This window comes from Tigriopus californicus, chromosome 7 (assembly GCF_007210705.1).
Source record: "Tigriopus californicus strain San Diego chromosome 7, Tcal_SD_v2.1, whole genome shotgun sequence".
NCBI lineage: Eukaryota > Metazoa > Arthropoda > Copepoda > Harpacticoida > Harpacticidae > Tigriopus > Tigriopus californicus.
Genome location: NC_081446.1, coordinates 13,583,125 through 13,598,626, shown reverse-complemented (window position 1 = coordinate 13,598,626; position 15,502 = coordinate 13,583,125). Strand labels below are relative to the sequence as shown.

Below are 15,502 nucleotides of genomic sequence, written 5' to 3'. Positions count from 1 at the left end.
GTGGACGTACGGTCCTTGGAAATGAATTTGCGTGATGAATATAGGCAGAAGTTACAGGCCTTTCTCGCTTTGTACCAGATAAATGATAAGCATTACATTTTGGTTGATAGCAACATTTCCATTACATTGACCTATGGCAGACAAAAGGATGGTAAAAAGGACAGTCAATTTTGTCGCACCCTTTAACGTTAAATATTTTCAAACCATGATACTTGAGTTTAAAGCACCATTTAGGGTGCTTGAATTTGCAACCTTTTCCATGTTTTTTACAGAAGCCTTTTTTATGCGCCTCACAGATGATTGCAGAGACTTCTGGGGGGCTTTTTGGTTGTTTTTCAGTGCTTCATCTAATATTGTCTTCTGCGTGGGGCTCGATAGCTGGGTCAAAAAATAATTTAGTTTGATTTACCCAAGCAACTAGTGCTGCCAGAATGAAAGGTTTGTTAATAGAAGAGGCATATTTACTCTCCAATACCAGGTCCAAACATTTCCGAGCGTCATCACTAACCAATCCAAAAATACCTTCTATTATGGTTGATCTCGCAAGCGCGCCTTCAATTAGCACAACAAATCACAAAATAATGGGTTGAATTGTCTTCCTGACCGCCTCGTGCAGGAAGAAAACTCAACAAAAATGCTGTACATTTTTAAACGCATTCGTGAGCTTTGTCCCTACTCGGATTTTAATATCAATTTTAGTGACAGTAGAGACTTAACCTGCGTTTAGAGAGCACCTTCAAGTCTTCAAGAATCCAGTCTTCTTAGAAACAATGAAGTCCACTTCTGATCTTTCTCGAGCTCTTTCATTAGATAATTTGTTTTCCTCTAATACTCATAGGGAAAACCTAGGCATTGTTGATCCAGTACTATGTTTGAAGTCTGACTTGAACAAATGGTTTAAATACTATTCCAGATCAAACCTACATTCAAGGCCAAGCTCGGCCTGCCAGCTCAAAGTTGTTGGAATACCAAATATTGCATATACTTTGAAAAGGTCCAAAACAAGACCATACATGACCTTTTATTTTACTAGTACTGGGGATTACATTCTCATAAAGGGTAGAAAAGCCCGTGAAAAAACAACCCAAAAAATAATGGGTCCGAAAGGCAACTATTTTTATCTCTAAGTTCTCATTCACCGTTGAACACGCAAGGATTACGAGTAGTAACTGGTGTTCAATTGATATTTTTTGTTTGGGATGCATGAATCAGCCGATACAAACGAAGATGGACAAAATATCACATTAAAATTGTGAAAAGCTTCGTAAAAGAATGATCCTATAATGCTTATTTATTTGGAGAGATTCAAGTGAACAATGATTTGTCATTTTATGTACTAGAGCACAATGGTCACCTTCAATGTTCACTTACAGCCGGCCACATCCTCAGGAATATTTGCCAAATTGTAGCAAGTAGCTGGAATCTTTCCAAGATATGGTATCGGAGTCTCGGTTCCATTGATATCAAACTTATAAATTCTGGTTTCGTGGTTGACACTTTTGTAGTAAAGAAAAGTATCTCTGTGAGCAATGGTTTGCCCCCACCTGTTGGGGGATGCATCCTTTAGACTTGGGCCATCAGCTAAAATTGTCTTCGAATTCCAATCCAATATGAGGGTACGGTCGAAGTCCCGCCCAAGTTTGCCATTTTTGAAATATTTGCCACCAAATATGGCCACCTTGCGATTGCCCTTTGGTCCAAAAGCCCCACAAATGGAAGTCATTAACTCAAGATTGGGTAACTTGATTTTGTCGACGGCCTGTAATAACCACGAAAACATGGTTTCTTGGATGGTTACGAGGAGTCATTAATGTCTATTGCTGAATCAATAAGTGAAGAAACCATGCATTTGTATTGGGATAATGTTTTCAATAACGGTACAAGCTTTCCAAAAGTAATTAATCACAGTTGCTATATTTCAAAAACAAAGTCCCTAAAAGTACTTTTCTTGAAATCCAAAATCATTGCTTAGGTTGTATGTCAAAATTACACATGTGTTCTTGCTATGTACGTCCTATTTATTTAAAAGTGTAAAATCTCACAAATCATTACTGAATATTTTGGGTTAATTCGCTGATGGAAAGTATGAGATTAGTACTTGATGGAAGCTAAAAAAGTACTTTGATTTATGTCTTAGACTTACATGCCTTAGGGCCTTTATTTGGGGTTCCAACCCAGGAGAATATCCTAACGCTTGCTAAGTTTACTAAATTTATTAAGTATTACTAAATTTTAAAGATTTGAAGAAAAAAAATAATCACTTAATACGTTTGGTCATTATATTCCCATTTTGCCAATTTTGTTTTATGTTTGATGGTGTCTTTTGGCATTTACGCAGACTTACATCTTAGTATTGAAAAAAAAAATTGTGATAAAATATCATTTCACGGTTGCAGATATTATCAGTTATTCTCATATTGAAAAGGAGCCGCATAAATTTGTTCTTGACCTTTCATTTTTGTTTGTGGGCTTTTCTAACCACTGCAGATAAAAAATTCTCATAGTGATTAGAATGCCCTTTACCTTTGACGGTAGTACCAACCATATTTTGGCATTTTTCAAGCTCACAAGATCATCAGATGCAACTTTGGCTTTTTCCTTTATCGAATTCTACCCTACATATAACAACATCCATGCTTCAAAACAATAAAAGAACATCTATTCAAAAATCCAATCAACGAAAGTTGGAAAAAAACTTATTTACCTCTAACTTGGAAATCATGGTAAGATCTGTTTAGGTGCTGCTTAATCATATGGAATTTCATGGCCCGATATTCATCGTTTTTAGCTCCAAAATGCCCCCCCACTTACGTAAAACTTTCAAAGCATTGACAAAAAAATTCAAAAGTCAAAAACCTAAGTTGAAGTATAACCGGGGAATTTGGAACTAAGACGATTAAAAGTGGGCCATTAAATCCCATCAAAGTAAGTAGCGATTAAATAGACGTGGAGACAAAGCACCACAACAATCAAACCATAGTGATTTCTTTTCATCCTAAAGAAATTCATTGAATTGCCAATAGGTAATTTTCATCCTTGAATATAATAGCCATCCCAGGTACATTGAATTATTCAACAACAAAAAATTACCTTCGCGGAAGTTAACGTGATTGAAAGGATTAATAATTACCCCAGTTTTGATGTTGATTGAGCGGAGGTTAGGATACTCTTCCCCTTTGCGATTTATGGCAAGAAGGGAGAACCCGACCAGGATTTCATCGCTGGAGATCACGGTGCGACAGAACGGGATTTGGAACCAACGGGTTGAGAAAGGAAATCCTTTCGATACCTGCTCAACTTTCTTTCCATTGTACAAGTAAAGGATATTGGACTTAATCAAAATCAAGATTCCTCGATTGTGAATAGGCAAGAGATAAAGCAAAGAGCCTCCTTTTCTCTCTAAGAAATCCATGCGGATCCAATCCATCTTATCTGCGTTATACTTGAAGCAAACAACTGCAATGGAACCATTGACATTGCCATCGCCACAACCATGCAACACATTGTCAACCATTGTGTACTGAAAATCAAAATCACAACAAAAAATGTATTTTCAAATGTATCAACATTTTCAAGATAGTTAAACGTTTTCACGGTCAAGTTACACATCACCTCCTATCTCAATATCTCAGTTAGTATTGTTATTCAATAAGTACTGTGTACTTTTGATGCTCCACAAATGGATCAGTTTGGGTATCATATGAGAATATTGTTCATTTCAGATTAAAATTGACGCATTTTTGGTTGGGATCTTTGTAAACTATTGAGATCGTTATAGGATACAGCGGCATGAAAATAGAAACCCCTGTTATGATCAGGGATCCTTAAATCTTGTCTCATAACATTTCAGGTGGTGTGCAAGGCATAAGTTGGGTGTTTTTCAGCACCGGTGGACAGACCATTCATTACTTTCCAATTTTCAAGAACTGTGGTCTTGATTACTAATCTGATGAGTGTGAGGAATCCGTTTTCATGGTAGAGAGTTTCGAGGCGGATCTAATCTGTCCTATTTTTGTCCGACATGAAACGTTGTACATCGTTCAGGGCAATTTGTAGCTTTTGATGAGGGCAATAAGTACTGTCATTCTCGGTAAAACGTATTTTTAGTTAGAGAGGCGCACAGTATTGAATTTTGGAGTAAATTAGGGAATGGACAAGTTCTAAAATCGATTTATGGGATACAGAACCCTTTAAAATATGGTGTAGACCATGGCTAAAGGTGTAATGGAGTGGAACCCAGCTCGAAACTCGACAACATTTTGATGTCTGGGCTAGCCCATGACTCAGCCCAGACCGAATTGCTGAAATACATTTGGCCCAAACCACCTCGAGCTGGGTTTGGGCTCTGGCTCAGCCCACCTCAAAATTGTCGAGCTATGTATCTGCGCACCTCGAAATCGTCGAGTTATATAACGGGGTCATGCCTCAGTCTAGACCGAACGCAAAGGAGCTCAACTCTGGCCCACCTCAACTTACCAGCTAAGCTAATGTCTTGGACTGGAAGACAAGCCAAGGAAACATTATTGTATGATTGAGGCGGCGGAGGCTTACGATGGTATCTCACTGGTTACTCGAAATCAAGTGTAGGTTTATTGGACCAGCAGCACAAAGAATACCGCGAAGGAGAAAGGAGGCAGACATGAGAATATAACAATTATGCATGACAATGAAAGGTCTCTTGTAATCATCAACATGATTGTTACTCAGTTCCTTATTCGATGAAACCGGAATAAAACCTTGATAAAAGAGAGGTCACAAACCTCACTTTTGCAAAACTGGCGTGAAACACTTCAACTCTATGATGCAATGAGCTAGCACTACTTCGTCTATTTCAGTAGGATTTTACTTTCATCTCAGAATTGCCGCTATTTGTCGCACAAACAGCATTATATTTTCACAAGAACTGTTTTAAAATAAGACGTCTGATGATCCCTTTACATTTTACGTATGTATTTGAAATTGAGTTCACTCAGAGAAAATTATTTGCTATCAAGTTTATCAGAAAGTGAAACTACAAGACTTTTTGGCGTCAGGATTTCATCAAAGGCGCTTATACATTGAGCCAAAGAATTCGAAGAGATACATTTAAAAAGAGCAAATCAACAAGGAAAAACTGATTTGAATCGTACTTTTAATAAGACTATAAAAGAGTCGCTGTTTTAAGCCTTGAAAGTAGTATATTTTCGCAATCGTGTGGTTCAGTGTTCACTACGTGAAATTATTGGTAGGATCTCTCCACTCTTCGAGTAACAGAGCACGACTGAGTTGAAGTGCGAAGAGATTCATAGGCGCGCACACGCGGTGCATCGAAGAGTGCTGTCGCGAACCAGAGCCCAGTTCTTTTTAAAGCCAAGGAGGAATCTTAGATCGAGGAAAGATCCAACCTATGTAGAATAGTACGACTTTTTCTCGATCTAAGATTCACTCCTTGGCTTCAAAAAACTAGGCTCAGGTACTTAAGCGTTGAGCGATTACGAAAGCATTTCAAATTCAAATTATTGAAGCAATCAAGGGAAAGATGCTGAGCCTCAGTTCTGGCAATAATAGCACATATCATGATGTTCATTGATGACATTCCAGACGCCTTTTTGCTATTTTCTTTCATGTTTTCAAAGCGTTTTCGTTTATCCTCTCTAACTTTGTTGTTGCATCGATTCCTAAGTGATTTGTATTGAGCTTCATGTTATGGAAGTCTTTTGGAAACTGGATTGTTCGTTCTGGAGCAAAGGTTTCAAGTGCCTCAGTAATATGTTTGTGAAGGAAGTGGTTGATGTAGTTGACATCTCAATCATTTTTTAAATAACGCCATAGAATACCAATATACAAGTATAGGCACCCCCTCTTGTTCAGTTAGCTCGTTCTTGTCAGCTCTCAAATTCGTAGGAAATGAGTTTGATCGTGGAGTTTGCTCGAAGGTTTTCGTTTTAGAGGATTTCAATTTTCCGGCTAGCGTTGTAGAGTGAGAGGCTAGCCCATATGGGTATATTCCCATTTTAAAACCGACATCTCAGTCGTTCGAAAAGCTCGAGGAGTTGCAATCTTGCGCAATTTCTCCCAACATGTTGGTGTAATCACCAGAGCGAATAACGTTCTGGATTTGGTCTTTTCCAATGACCCTGATCTGATCCAGTATATCCATGTGACACCTGGTATTCTGTCAGATCATCATGTTCTCGAGATAGGGTCGACCATTACTCAAAAGCCGGCGTGCTCTAGAGAAAGACCGGCCAAAAAGGTCGGTCTGGCCAAGTTCAAGTTCAAAGATGAACATTGGCTGCTGATTGTAGAAAGGCTAGCGGAGCTAGATCTGGTTTCAATGCTGAGACAGGAATCGTCCATAGACATAGCCGTAGACAAGATGATTTCAGTTTTTGAGGGTGTTTGCTCCAATCTAGCAATCCCTGAATGTGTTCTGAAAGGCGGACACAATCTAAAATTCCAAAGTTTAGAAAGCCATTGTTCAAAAAGAGTTGCAAACTAGGAAAAAGGCTCCAGAGAAACTTGAATCCAGTAGTTGTGGCTAGCATTAAAAAAAGAGTTGGATTTTGGTGTGATTGCCCATGCTCGCACTTATCATTCTAATCAATGTGTATATAAACCAGATCTAGTTAGAAATAAGGTCACTCTCGAAGCGTACACTACATGGCGCAGTCGGCAGGATCCGGCTGTGGCCCGCATCCCTATTTGTTTGTTTGTTCAGAGTCAGAAGACAGCTCTCTCGCTCGGCCTGTCATCTGATGATGGGTGTCCCAATTAAGGGATATTCCCGCTCCGTTGTCGCAACCAAACGTGCAACATTAATTATTACCTCACCCTCGGGAATGATCGCAGGTTCGCCCATTTAAGCTGTTAAGGCAGCAACTTATGCTGTAATTTAAACACCGCAAAGAAGCTTGGACTCTGCAAGCCTTGTATCGAACCAGGATTCGCAAATTGGAAAGCGGATGCTCTACCAATACGGTACCCCAACAAGCCTCTATGTGGGATGGCCTCGTGATCCCGGTGTGGGATGGCCTCGTGATCCCGGTGTGGGATGGCCTCGTGATCCCGGTGTGGGATGGCCTCGTGATCCCGGTGTGGGATGGCCTCGTGATCCCGGTGTGGGACGGCCCCGTGATCCCTGTGTGGGTTGGCCCCTGGATCCCTGTGTGGGATGGCCCCTGGATCCCTGTGTGGAATGGCCCCTGGATCCCTGTGTGGAATGGCCCCGGGATCCCTGTGTGGGATGGCCCCGTGATCCCTGTGTGGGATGGCCCCGTGATCCCTGCGTGGGATGGCCCCGTGATCCCTGGGTGGGACGGCCCCGTGACCCCGGATGGTTGGCCCCGTGACCCCAGATGATCGTCCCGTGACCCCAGATAGTCGTCCCGTGACCCCAGATGGTCGGCCCGTGACCCCAGATGGTCGGCCCGTGACCCGGGATGGTCGGCCCGTGACCCGGGATGGTCGGTCCGTGACCCCGATGATTGGCCCGTGACCCCGATGGTTGGCCCGTGACCCCGATGGTTGGCCCGTGACCCCGGATGGCCCGTGACCCCGGATGGCCCGTGACCCCGGATGGCCCGTGACCCCGGATACTTATGTCCTTATTATTTTGCCCCGAAAAGGGAGATGGTGTGATTGCTCATGCTCGCACTTATCATTCTAGTCAATATGTATATAAACCAGATCTAGTCAGAAATAAAGTCAGTCACGAAGCGCACATAACAGATTTGATGCACGGGAGAATTAAGGCCTCCATTGAAAATGACCAGTTGAAAAAGGAGAGTAGAGTGGTTCAGGAGGTCAGGTTGAATCCAAAAGCATTTTTCTCTTATGCAAACTCTAAAAGAAAGATGAAATATTCTGTAGGACCCTTTGAGGTTGATTGGGAAGCCATAGTCGCTATCGAGGTTATGGCTAATATGCTTGGAGATCAGTTCTCTAGTGTGTTTTCAACCCCATTGAGTTTAGGAGCAACAGCTCATTGTAATAAAGATGAGTCTGCTGAAATTGGCGAGGATAGTCAAATTTAGTTATGGAAAGAGCTTGTAGTAACAGATCAAGAGGCTTTAGAGGCCACCAGGGACTTGAGACCCTCGAGCTCTCCTGGCCCTGATGGTGTGACATCTCAGTTTCTGATGAGATGCTCACTGGTTCCTGCTCCTGTGTTCTCGTACTGGATGCTTTGTATCCTAGACAAGGGCAAGTTTCCCTCTTACTCTGAAGTTAGCTCATGTAGTTCTGATCTTTAAAGGGTGAGATACGTATTCATACTTATAGAGTTTTTTGATATCCATGAAGTCCGTCCTCCAAGCCAGTATGGGTTCCAAGCACATTTTAGCACGGTTACTCAACTGATTGAGCATATAGAGCAGGTTATTGAGGGGCTAGAGAGTCACGAGTCAGTCAATCTAATCTATATTGTCTTTGCCAGGGCCTTGGACAAGGAAGATCATGGCCTTTTAATTAACAGGCTCCATGAGATTGGAACCCAAGGCAAGGTTCTCAATTGGTTGAGAAGTTTCATTTGTGGTAGGGAAGCAATTAGTTAAGGTCAAGGGATCCCTTAGTGCAGGGACCCTAAAGAGAGGAAACGACACGGATTTCCCCTCACCGCCAACTTAGGTCATTGCGTTGAATCAAGACATTAACTCCAGTATGAATAAAACAAGATTACCCGTACTGTATAGTACATTAAGGTGTTTTTAATCAAATAATGATCTCCTTGATATACAACTCCGTCCATATACTAAATATTTCTAAATTAATCTAGAAAGTAAGAAAATAATGAACATCAAATTAATCAAAAACAATCAAATTGTTTTTCGATTGAAATTGGTGAAATATTGCGTAAAATTGGCTCAAAAACACACATAGATAGAAAATCATCAAGAGTCATTTTATTAATTGATGGGTAATGTACACTGACAAAGTATAAAAAATGTATGGAATAAGCAATAAAATTGCATGTACATACGCTCGTAAATGTTAACATATTAGAATATCTTGGATGGACAATTGATAATTTTGTCTAAACCCACACATTTGACAAAAATCGTCAGGCGGCATTGGTGAGAAATGAATGAGTTATCTTTTTGTAGAGTTTAAATTTCTACTTATTAGGAAGTTTGCATAAAAGGCAGGCATTATTTAAGGGGCACAAAGAAATATCAAAGTACAGTAGACTAGATCTCAATTTGCACTTTGGACTTCAATAAATTGTTTTTCTTGCAAAAGCACCCAAAATACCAAAATAGTCAAATAAAACAGGTGCCATATCTCTTAAAATTATTATTTCATGATTATGAAGTATCCTCATGAGTTTAAAGGGTAATATGTAGCTCAGAGCTACAGTATGTCTACTTTTGGATTGAGGGCCATTCCCAGAGTGAGAACCATAGATTCATAACAAATGCGTCAAATTACTTGAAATTTAGTCAAGATGTTTTTGAAACAATTTTCTACAAATGATATCATTGGCAAAAGAGAATTTATTGATTGTGTTTTGAGTAAATTCTTGTTTTATCAAGAAAACCTAATTAGTACTTTTCAGTTGTTGTACTTTAAGACATGTTTAAAGTGATTTTAAGTTTATCTGAATGCCTGGTTTTAAGCACATATCATCAATGGTTACGAAAATGATATTAGTCACATATTTTGTTCAATAATTATGCCAATAACTGACATTCAAAAACTTCAGTGGCAAAAGTTTAGGCCTTACTTGGCGGGAAAGGTTTGGTGATCACAAAAAAGTGGCATTTCCTTGCTTTAGTGTCCTTGCTTAGTGACATACATGATGTCAAATCGGGTGTTCCTCAGGGCTCCATTTTGGGTCCTCTCCTTTTCATCATCATTGCTCCACTTCAGAAGCTTAGTAGTAGTAATGTCAGTATCTCTTCCTATGCTGATGATACAAAATTGGTATTTGGTAGGAACGGTCAGAATACCGGTAATCTCGAAGAAGTCCTAGACCAAATTTACTCTTGGGTTGCTAAGAATAATATGGCACTAAATGGAATGAAATTCCGTTCAATGACCTTTGGGTCAACGCTATTAGACACTCCACTATTAAATGATGAATGTAAGGGCATTCAGCAGGTCTCATCCATGAAGGATTTTGGTGTAATCCTCCAAGATAATGGAAAGTTCGATGAGCATATCCAGTTGAATGATGGTAAAGTCTTTCAAGCTTGTGGTTGGATCTATGGCATGTTTAAGTCCAGAGATAGCATTGTAATGCTAACTCTGTACAAGCCGATTGTTCAAACGCATTTTGAATATGCGTCGCCCATTTGGGCTCCAATGAGTTCAGGAGCTTTGCAAAAGGTCGCGCAGGTCCAAAGATGTCTCGCTAGGAACATCACAGGAATGAGAGAGCTCTCGTATTGGGAGAGATTAGAAAATGTGGGGCTATACAGTTTTCAAAGGAGGTACGGGAGGTATTTGATATTGTACGGCTTTAAACGCATTCATGAGTTTTGCCCCAACCTAGGTTTTAGGGTCTAGTCTAGTGACCGCAGAGGCTTGACGTGCGTTTTAGGAGCGCATTCAAGCCCTTGAGAATTCAGGCTAGTTAAAACAATGAAGTCCAGCTCTCTTCTCTCTCGGGCTCCATCATTGCTCAATTTGCTGCTCCCAAATTTTCATAAGGAGTATGAATGTGTTGACCCAATAGCAGAATTCAAGTCAGACTTGGACAAGTTTTTGACGAAAATTCCTGATCAACCCTACATTCAAGGGCTAGCCAGATCTACCAACTCTAATTCGTTGGTCGATTAAGTAATATATTGAAATAAAATTTAAGTAAATCTAAATAATAATATCTCGCCTTGAACCGCAGGGAATCCCATTCCTAGTAGCCGTAAGGAATTCCGCAAAAAAATGTAGTTTCATTCATGTTAGGCTAAACAAAATAATATTCTATCAAGGTAAATCCATCAAAAATCAGACTTGAAAGTTTCACTTTCTTCTTGCCGTTTAGCAATTATTTTATAATGTAATTCAAGTATGCTTGTTTTGATTTTGGCAAATAAATATAGTTTGAGATTCCGGCTACGCCTTTTTTCGTAATTTGCTTGAATTTATTGTGGGAAAAATTGTGTCAGTGTCTTCCCGTTGGACAAATTAAGCCTTAAGGAAAAGGTATCTTCCTAATACCCTACTATCCCGGTCTTTAAATCAAATCTAGAAAGCTCTAAAATAGATGAATAGAAGAACAATTGAAAGTGAACATTTGAACACTAACGTTAAACACTAGTTGAAAATATTGAATTCTTGGGGCACTTGTGAATATTACGGTGAGTTAGACAAAAAATTAAATAAAGGTAATCAAAATCATGAAATCCTTGTTTATTCTAAATATACCTCCTAGCTTTTATAATCGCTTACCCTTTTCCCATCGAAAACCCTACTCGAATTATAGGACTCAAAAATGTCTTATAATAGTCCAAGACTACTTTGATAAAAACTTCATCCGAATTGAATTTGTGCAACCGGAAGTATGGCTGTTCAACTACCGACTATCAAGTGTTTTGGCGAAAAGTTGACACGGCCCTAGAGTAAGTCCTATTAATCCCACAGGGCTATAATTGCACTTGTTTACAGGGTGTAAAGAAATTGTCTTTGTGCCTTCTGATAATCCATTCTCCACCCTCATAGAATTGTTGGATCATATTGAGTCGCACAATTTCATTAGAAGGCACTATTTCAAACTATACCACCATACCATGAAAGATCCAATTTTAGTCTGAAGGAGAAATTTTAGCCATTCCAAGACTGACAAGTAAAATCCCAGATTCCCGCCCTCTGTCGTCTGTTCTGAAGGGTTTTGCAGCTCTTGTATGAAGTTTTCCATTTCCAAATGGTTCAAGCATGGACACCAAAGGGCTCACGCACTTCCCTCTGCCTTTAGTCGGCCTTCAGTAGGCTCTTAGCTTTGGTTTTGACCCCAAGATTGAGCAAAGTTGAATTTTCAAACATTGTTTTTGGTGGTAAACGAGGGGGGGTCGCTCACTGCCTTTAGGCTCAAGTTAGATCATTTGTGATGTGGCATAATGTTTCCAACAGTATTATGAAAGTCTGGGTTTCAATGTCAAAAAAAATCTTGGTGCGGGACGAAATCTTGTCAAAAGATCTCATGAGGCCCTTAATTTCTTTGCACCCTGTACTTACTTAAACCTTGTCATTGAATGTGTGAAATTTCATGAGATTGTTAGACCTAAGTGCCGTGAAGGTGTGTACACTTGAATTTACCTTTTATACCGTGTCAAAGCACGCCAGCGAGAACAAGGATTCATTGCTGAATTATATGGCAGTGTGAATCTGGACACTTTATTGACATGGATTTGTTCGAAATGCTGACCTCTTGACCTGGAAATTTCAGTCTAGTCTAAATTTGTAAAGCCTGAGAAACTAGAAGTTTTTATTGTCTATCCGTAAATATATTTTTGATGGAAATTAAATTCTTCTAATTTTTAAATTCTCTCTGTTGTTAGACAAAAGACAATATGAACAGATGTCTTGAAAACACTAAAATCTATTTTTTGGAGAAAACTAAATGACATAATTGCCCTGCCTCCAAAACTTTTCATTTTTGATTGGTTTATTTGTTTTTTGGTCAGACCAAATGTTTTGGAAACATGGTTACTAAAAGCGCTCGAGCATCCTTGCTTGTCGATCCTCTTTGACTAAATTTGACTGACCGCAACAAGCAAAGAATGGCCAAATAACTTCCAAAAACATCTTACCTGCACAACTGGCTCCTTTACCGGTGCAAATGTTGGGAATTTACATTCCCCAGCCGTTTTGGAATTTAAGTTGAAGTAATGTTGACGTAGGTGGGTACTTGTCCCCATTAACAAACTAGACATTTCTTTTGGGTCATCCTCAATTGAAGTATCTGCAAATAGAAACTGTGAAAAATTGGCAAAATAAATTTCAAATATGGTCAATTACCTATGTTGGCATCCATCTCCGCGGTACAATCTCGTTCCGAACTAGAACAATTGGAACAAGATCGATCCAAAAGAGGACAGTCGTTGGTCATCATGCAGGATTCATGCTCCGGATCGTATGTATTCCAAAAACACTCATCGCGGTGTCCGCACATGGAGGCACATTCTTTGGCGTTAGCCACTTTCCTGATGCCTTCCAATGCGCCATAACATCTACCATGGACTCCGCATTGAACCTCGGGGCATTCTTCCTCCCCACTAATGCAATTGTCTTGGCACTTCTCATTGGACAGCCTCAAGCATCCAGACAAAGGGGTACAGACCTGGGAATCCTTGTAGAACGTGAACCAAGTGCAGCCCGTCACGGATTGGCAATGACGCCAACATTCTCGCGAACTATTGGTGGGCATAGCCCCCAAAATTTGGGAGTCCAAGCATTCACCTGGTACGAAGCATTGGAGACCCTTTTGAGCCATAACGTCGTGGAACCAAAAGAAGAGCCATGAAAAGAGGACGTCTGCTTTCATGTTGATCTGATCCAGGATCAAAACTGATATGCTAGACATTTCAAAGGGTTTTTATATAGCACAGATGAATTACATCCAAGTGTGGCATGGATTGACATTTTCTTTTCAATGCGCATGTGGAAGTAATAAACAAAAAAAGTATGAAAAGATCTGTCAGAAAATCAGGGTTGTTTCCTTTCTAGGACTTGCTTAATGTCAACAAACTTAGTCACTGACTGAAATCACATTTTAGAATGTTTTCAAGAGACTGAAACGCATACGGTTTGATTTTGGTTGATTTAGCCATATCCTGTGTGGTGAAGAAACAAAACATAATTCAAAGGTGCAAAACTTTAATAAGTTTTTAAAATTCGTAGAAAGCTGTGTTGAAAATCAATCTCTTATAAATAGGCATAATTTGGGTCCAAATAACAAAATTGTCAGGTTGAATGTCATGTTTTCTTTCGAAAACGAGTCAAAGAAGCTAGGTCAAATTTCTCAAATGTTCGTGGAAGACCGGATTATATTGGGCTTTGGCAAAGAAAAAGGATGTAGTCAAACAAAAAACCATTAAATTTTGTTATAGATCTGCCTATTTGAGTGCAAAATTTTTAAACTATGATCCTATGCCAAAGATCCAATTCAAAATTTGGCGCTTCATTCGTTTCCCAACACTGTCACATTTCAACTCAGGGTGACCACCAATCAGTTCTACCGAAATGAGTAAGAACGCCCCAATGGACCTCAAGTATTCTTTGATATCAATTCCTCCCTGAAATTAGGTGCAAATGAACAATGGATGCAATCAGTTTGAGACCTTTAAAAATCTGAGCAACCGTCATGAACAAAAGTCTACCATGAAGGAGAATTATTTTCTTTAGTCGTCTCCTACTTACAATATAACGTGGCCTCATCATATTGCCACTTTTTGTCTCCGTTGACAGCGGAAGTTCGATAAAAGAAAACAACTTGTGGCAAAATTCATGTTGACGATGTGGCTCTCTGGCGGGGTGCTCACGCTGATGAGGAGTCAGCGGAATGGACAATAAAAAGGTGGAATCTAGGATACGAATTGCTCAAGTTTATATTTGAGTGGATTCAGCTTGTACTAATAATCCATTCCAAGAAATGTGCAATTGGGGTCCTTGTAACCGAGCTGCCGCAGGCTTGCGCTGCTGCCTAGATGCCCCAGGCCCTTGCAACCGAAAGGTTAGGTTAGGTCAGATAAGGTTAGGAGGTTAGGTTAGGTCTACAATATTACAATAATGGCTAGTTTAGTCGCTCTGCACAAATCTTGGGATGGATAACGGTCACACCTGGGCGAACCAAAGGTCTGAAGCAAAAGACATACATTCAAGCGTAGGAATTTCTACCAAGGCCGCTGGGGAGATGTGATGTACCATCATGAGCGTCAGCTTGACTGCCTTCATTATGTCCAACTAGTTCTTGTTCAACCATTCCGTTTTCCTTACCTGAACAATACACGTCATCCTTCTCGATTTGTTTCCGACCATTTTCGTCCACGATCATGCGATGGCGCAGTTGGCAAATACGTCTGTTTCAAGTATTGTCGACGGCTCATCCCTGTTCTGAGACCCCGTGGTTAAAACGGCGTGTGCAAAAGTGATTCGTGCTCTGGTTCATCCGTTGTCCATCGTGGTGTTGAGTCCATTCTCATCTGGGACCATGTCAGATAGGGAAGTAATGATCGCTTTAAAGGCAAGCCGTAAAGGTTTCAAGTCCGCCCTGTCTCGTGCCAGGAATGTGGCTGAATCTGCCCTGGAAGTGTATGTTGACGGAGATGATCCAACCTTTTTGGAAAATCTTCTTGGACACTGGGATGACTGACTACAGAAGTACCTTGCCGCAGAAGATCAGGTGATATGTAATCTCGCTTCCGATCCGAAGGACGCAGATCAAGCCGTTGACGAGCATGTAGAGGCCTTTTTAAGGTCAAGACTCTAATTATTGGATATCGTAGAGAAGCCGATGCTACTGTTCTCAGGCAAACAGTCTCGGATGCATCATCTGTCCCATCCCCGGATTCTAGACAGGCCCACT

General features: G+C 40.3%; 1 protein-coding gene across 1 annotated transcript; it reads right to left on the bottom strand.

Moving 5' to 3' along the window:
* Positions 1-1,253: 1,253 nt before the first annotated feature.
* Positions 1,254-15,447, bottom strand: LOC131883578 (uncharacterized). Its single transcript, XM_059231080.1, has 6 exons — positions 15,302-15,447; positions 14,914-15,220; positions 12,937-14,501; positions 12,729-12,880; positions 3,131-3,520; positions 1,254-1,759 (listed from the first exon to the last, which is right to left on the bottom strand). Exons 3-6 carry the CDS (start codon positions 13,499-13,501, stop codon positions 1,364-1,366), a joined length of 1,503 nt encoding a protein of 500 aa, XP_059087063.1. The 5' UTR covers positions 13,502-14,501; positions 14,914-15,220; positions 15,302-15,447; the 3' UTR covers positions 1,254-1,363.
* Between the last annotated feature and the right edge of the window lie 55 nt (positions 15,448-15,502).

Bases quoted from the DNA above. Each gene is read 5' to 3' on its own strand.
- LOC131883578 (XM_059231080.1), bottom strand. From the start codon at position 13,501: ATGTCTAGCATATCAGTTTTGATCCTGGATCAGATCAACATGAAAGCA. The intron at 12,881-12,936 runs GTAATTGACCAT...TTCTATTTGCAG, and splicing joins GGAGATGGATGCCAACATAG to ATACTTCAATTGAGGATGAC. The intron at 1,760-3,130 runs GTAATTATTAAT...TGGTTATTACAG, and splicing joins CAATCAACATCAAAACTGGG to GCCGTCGACAAAATCAAGTT.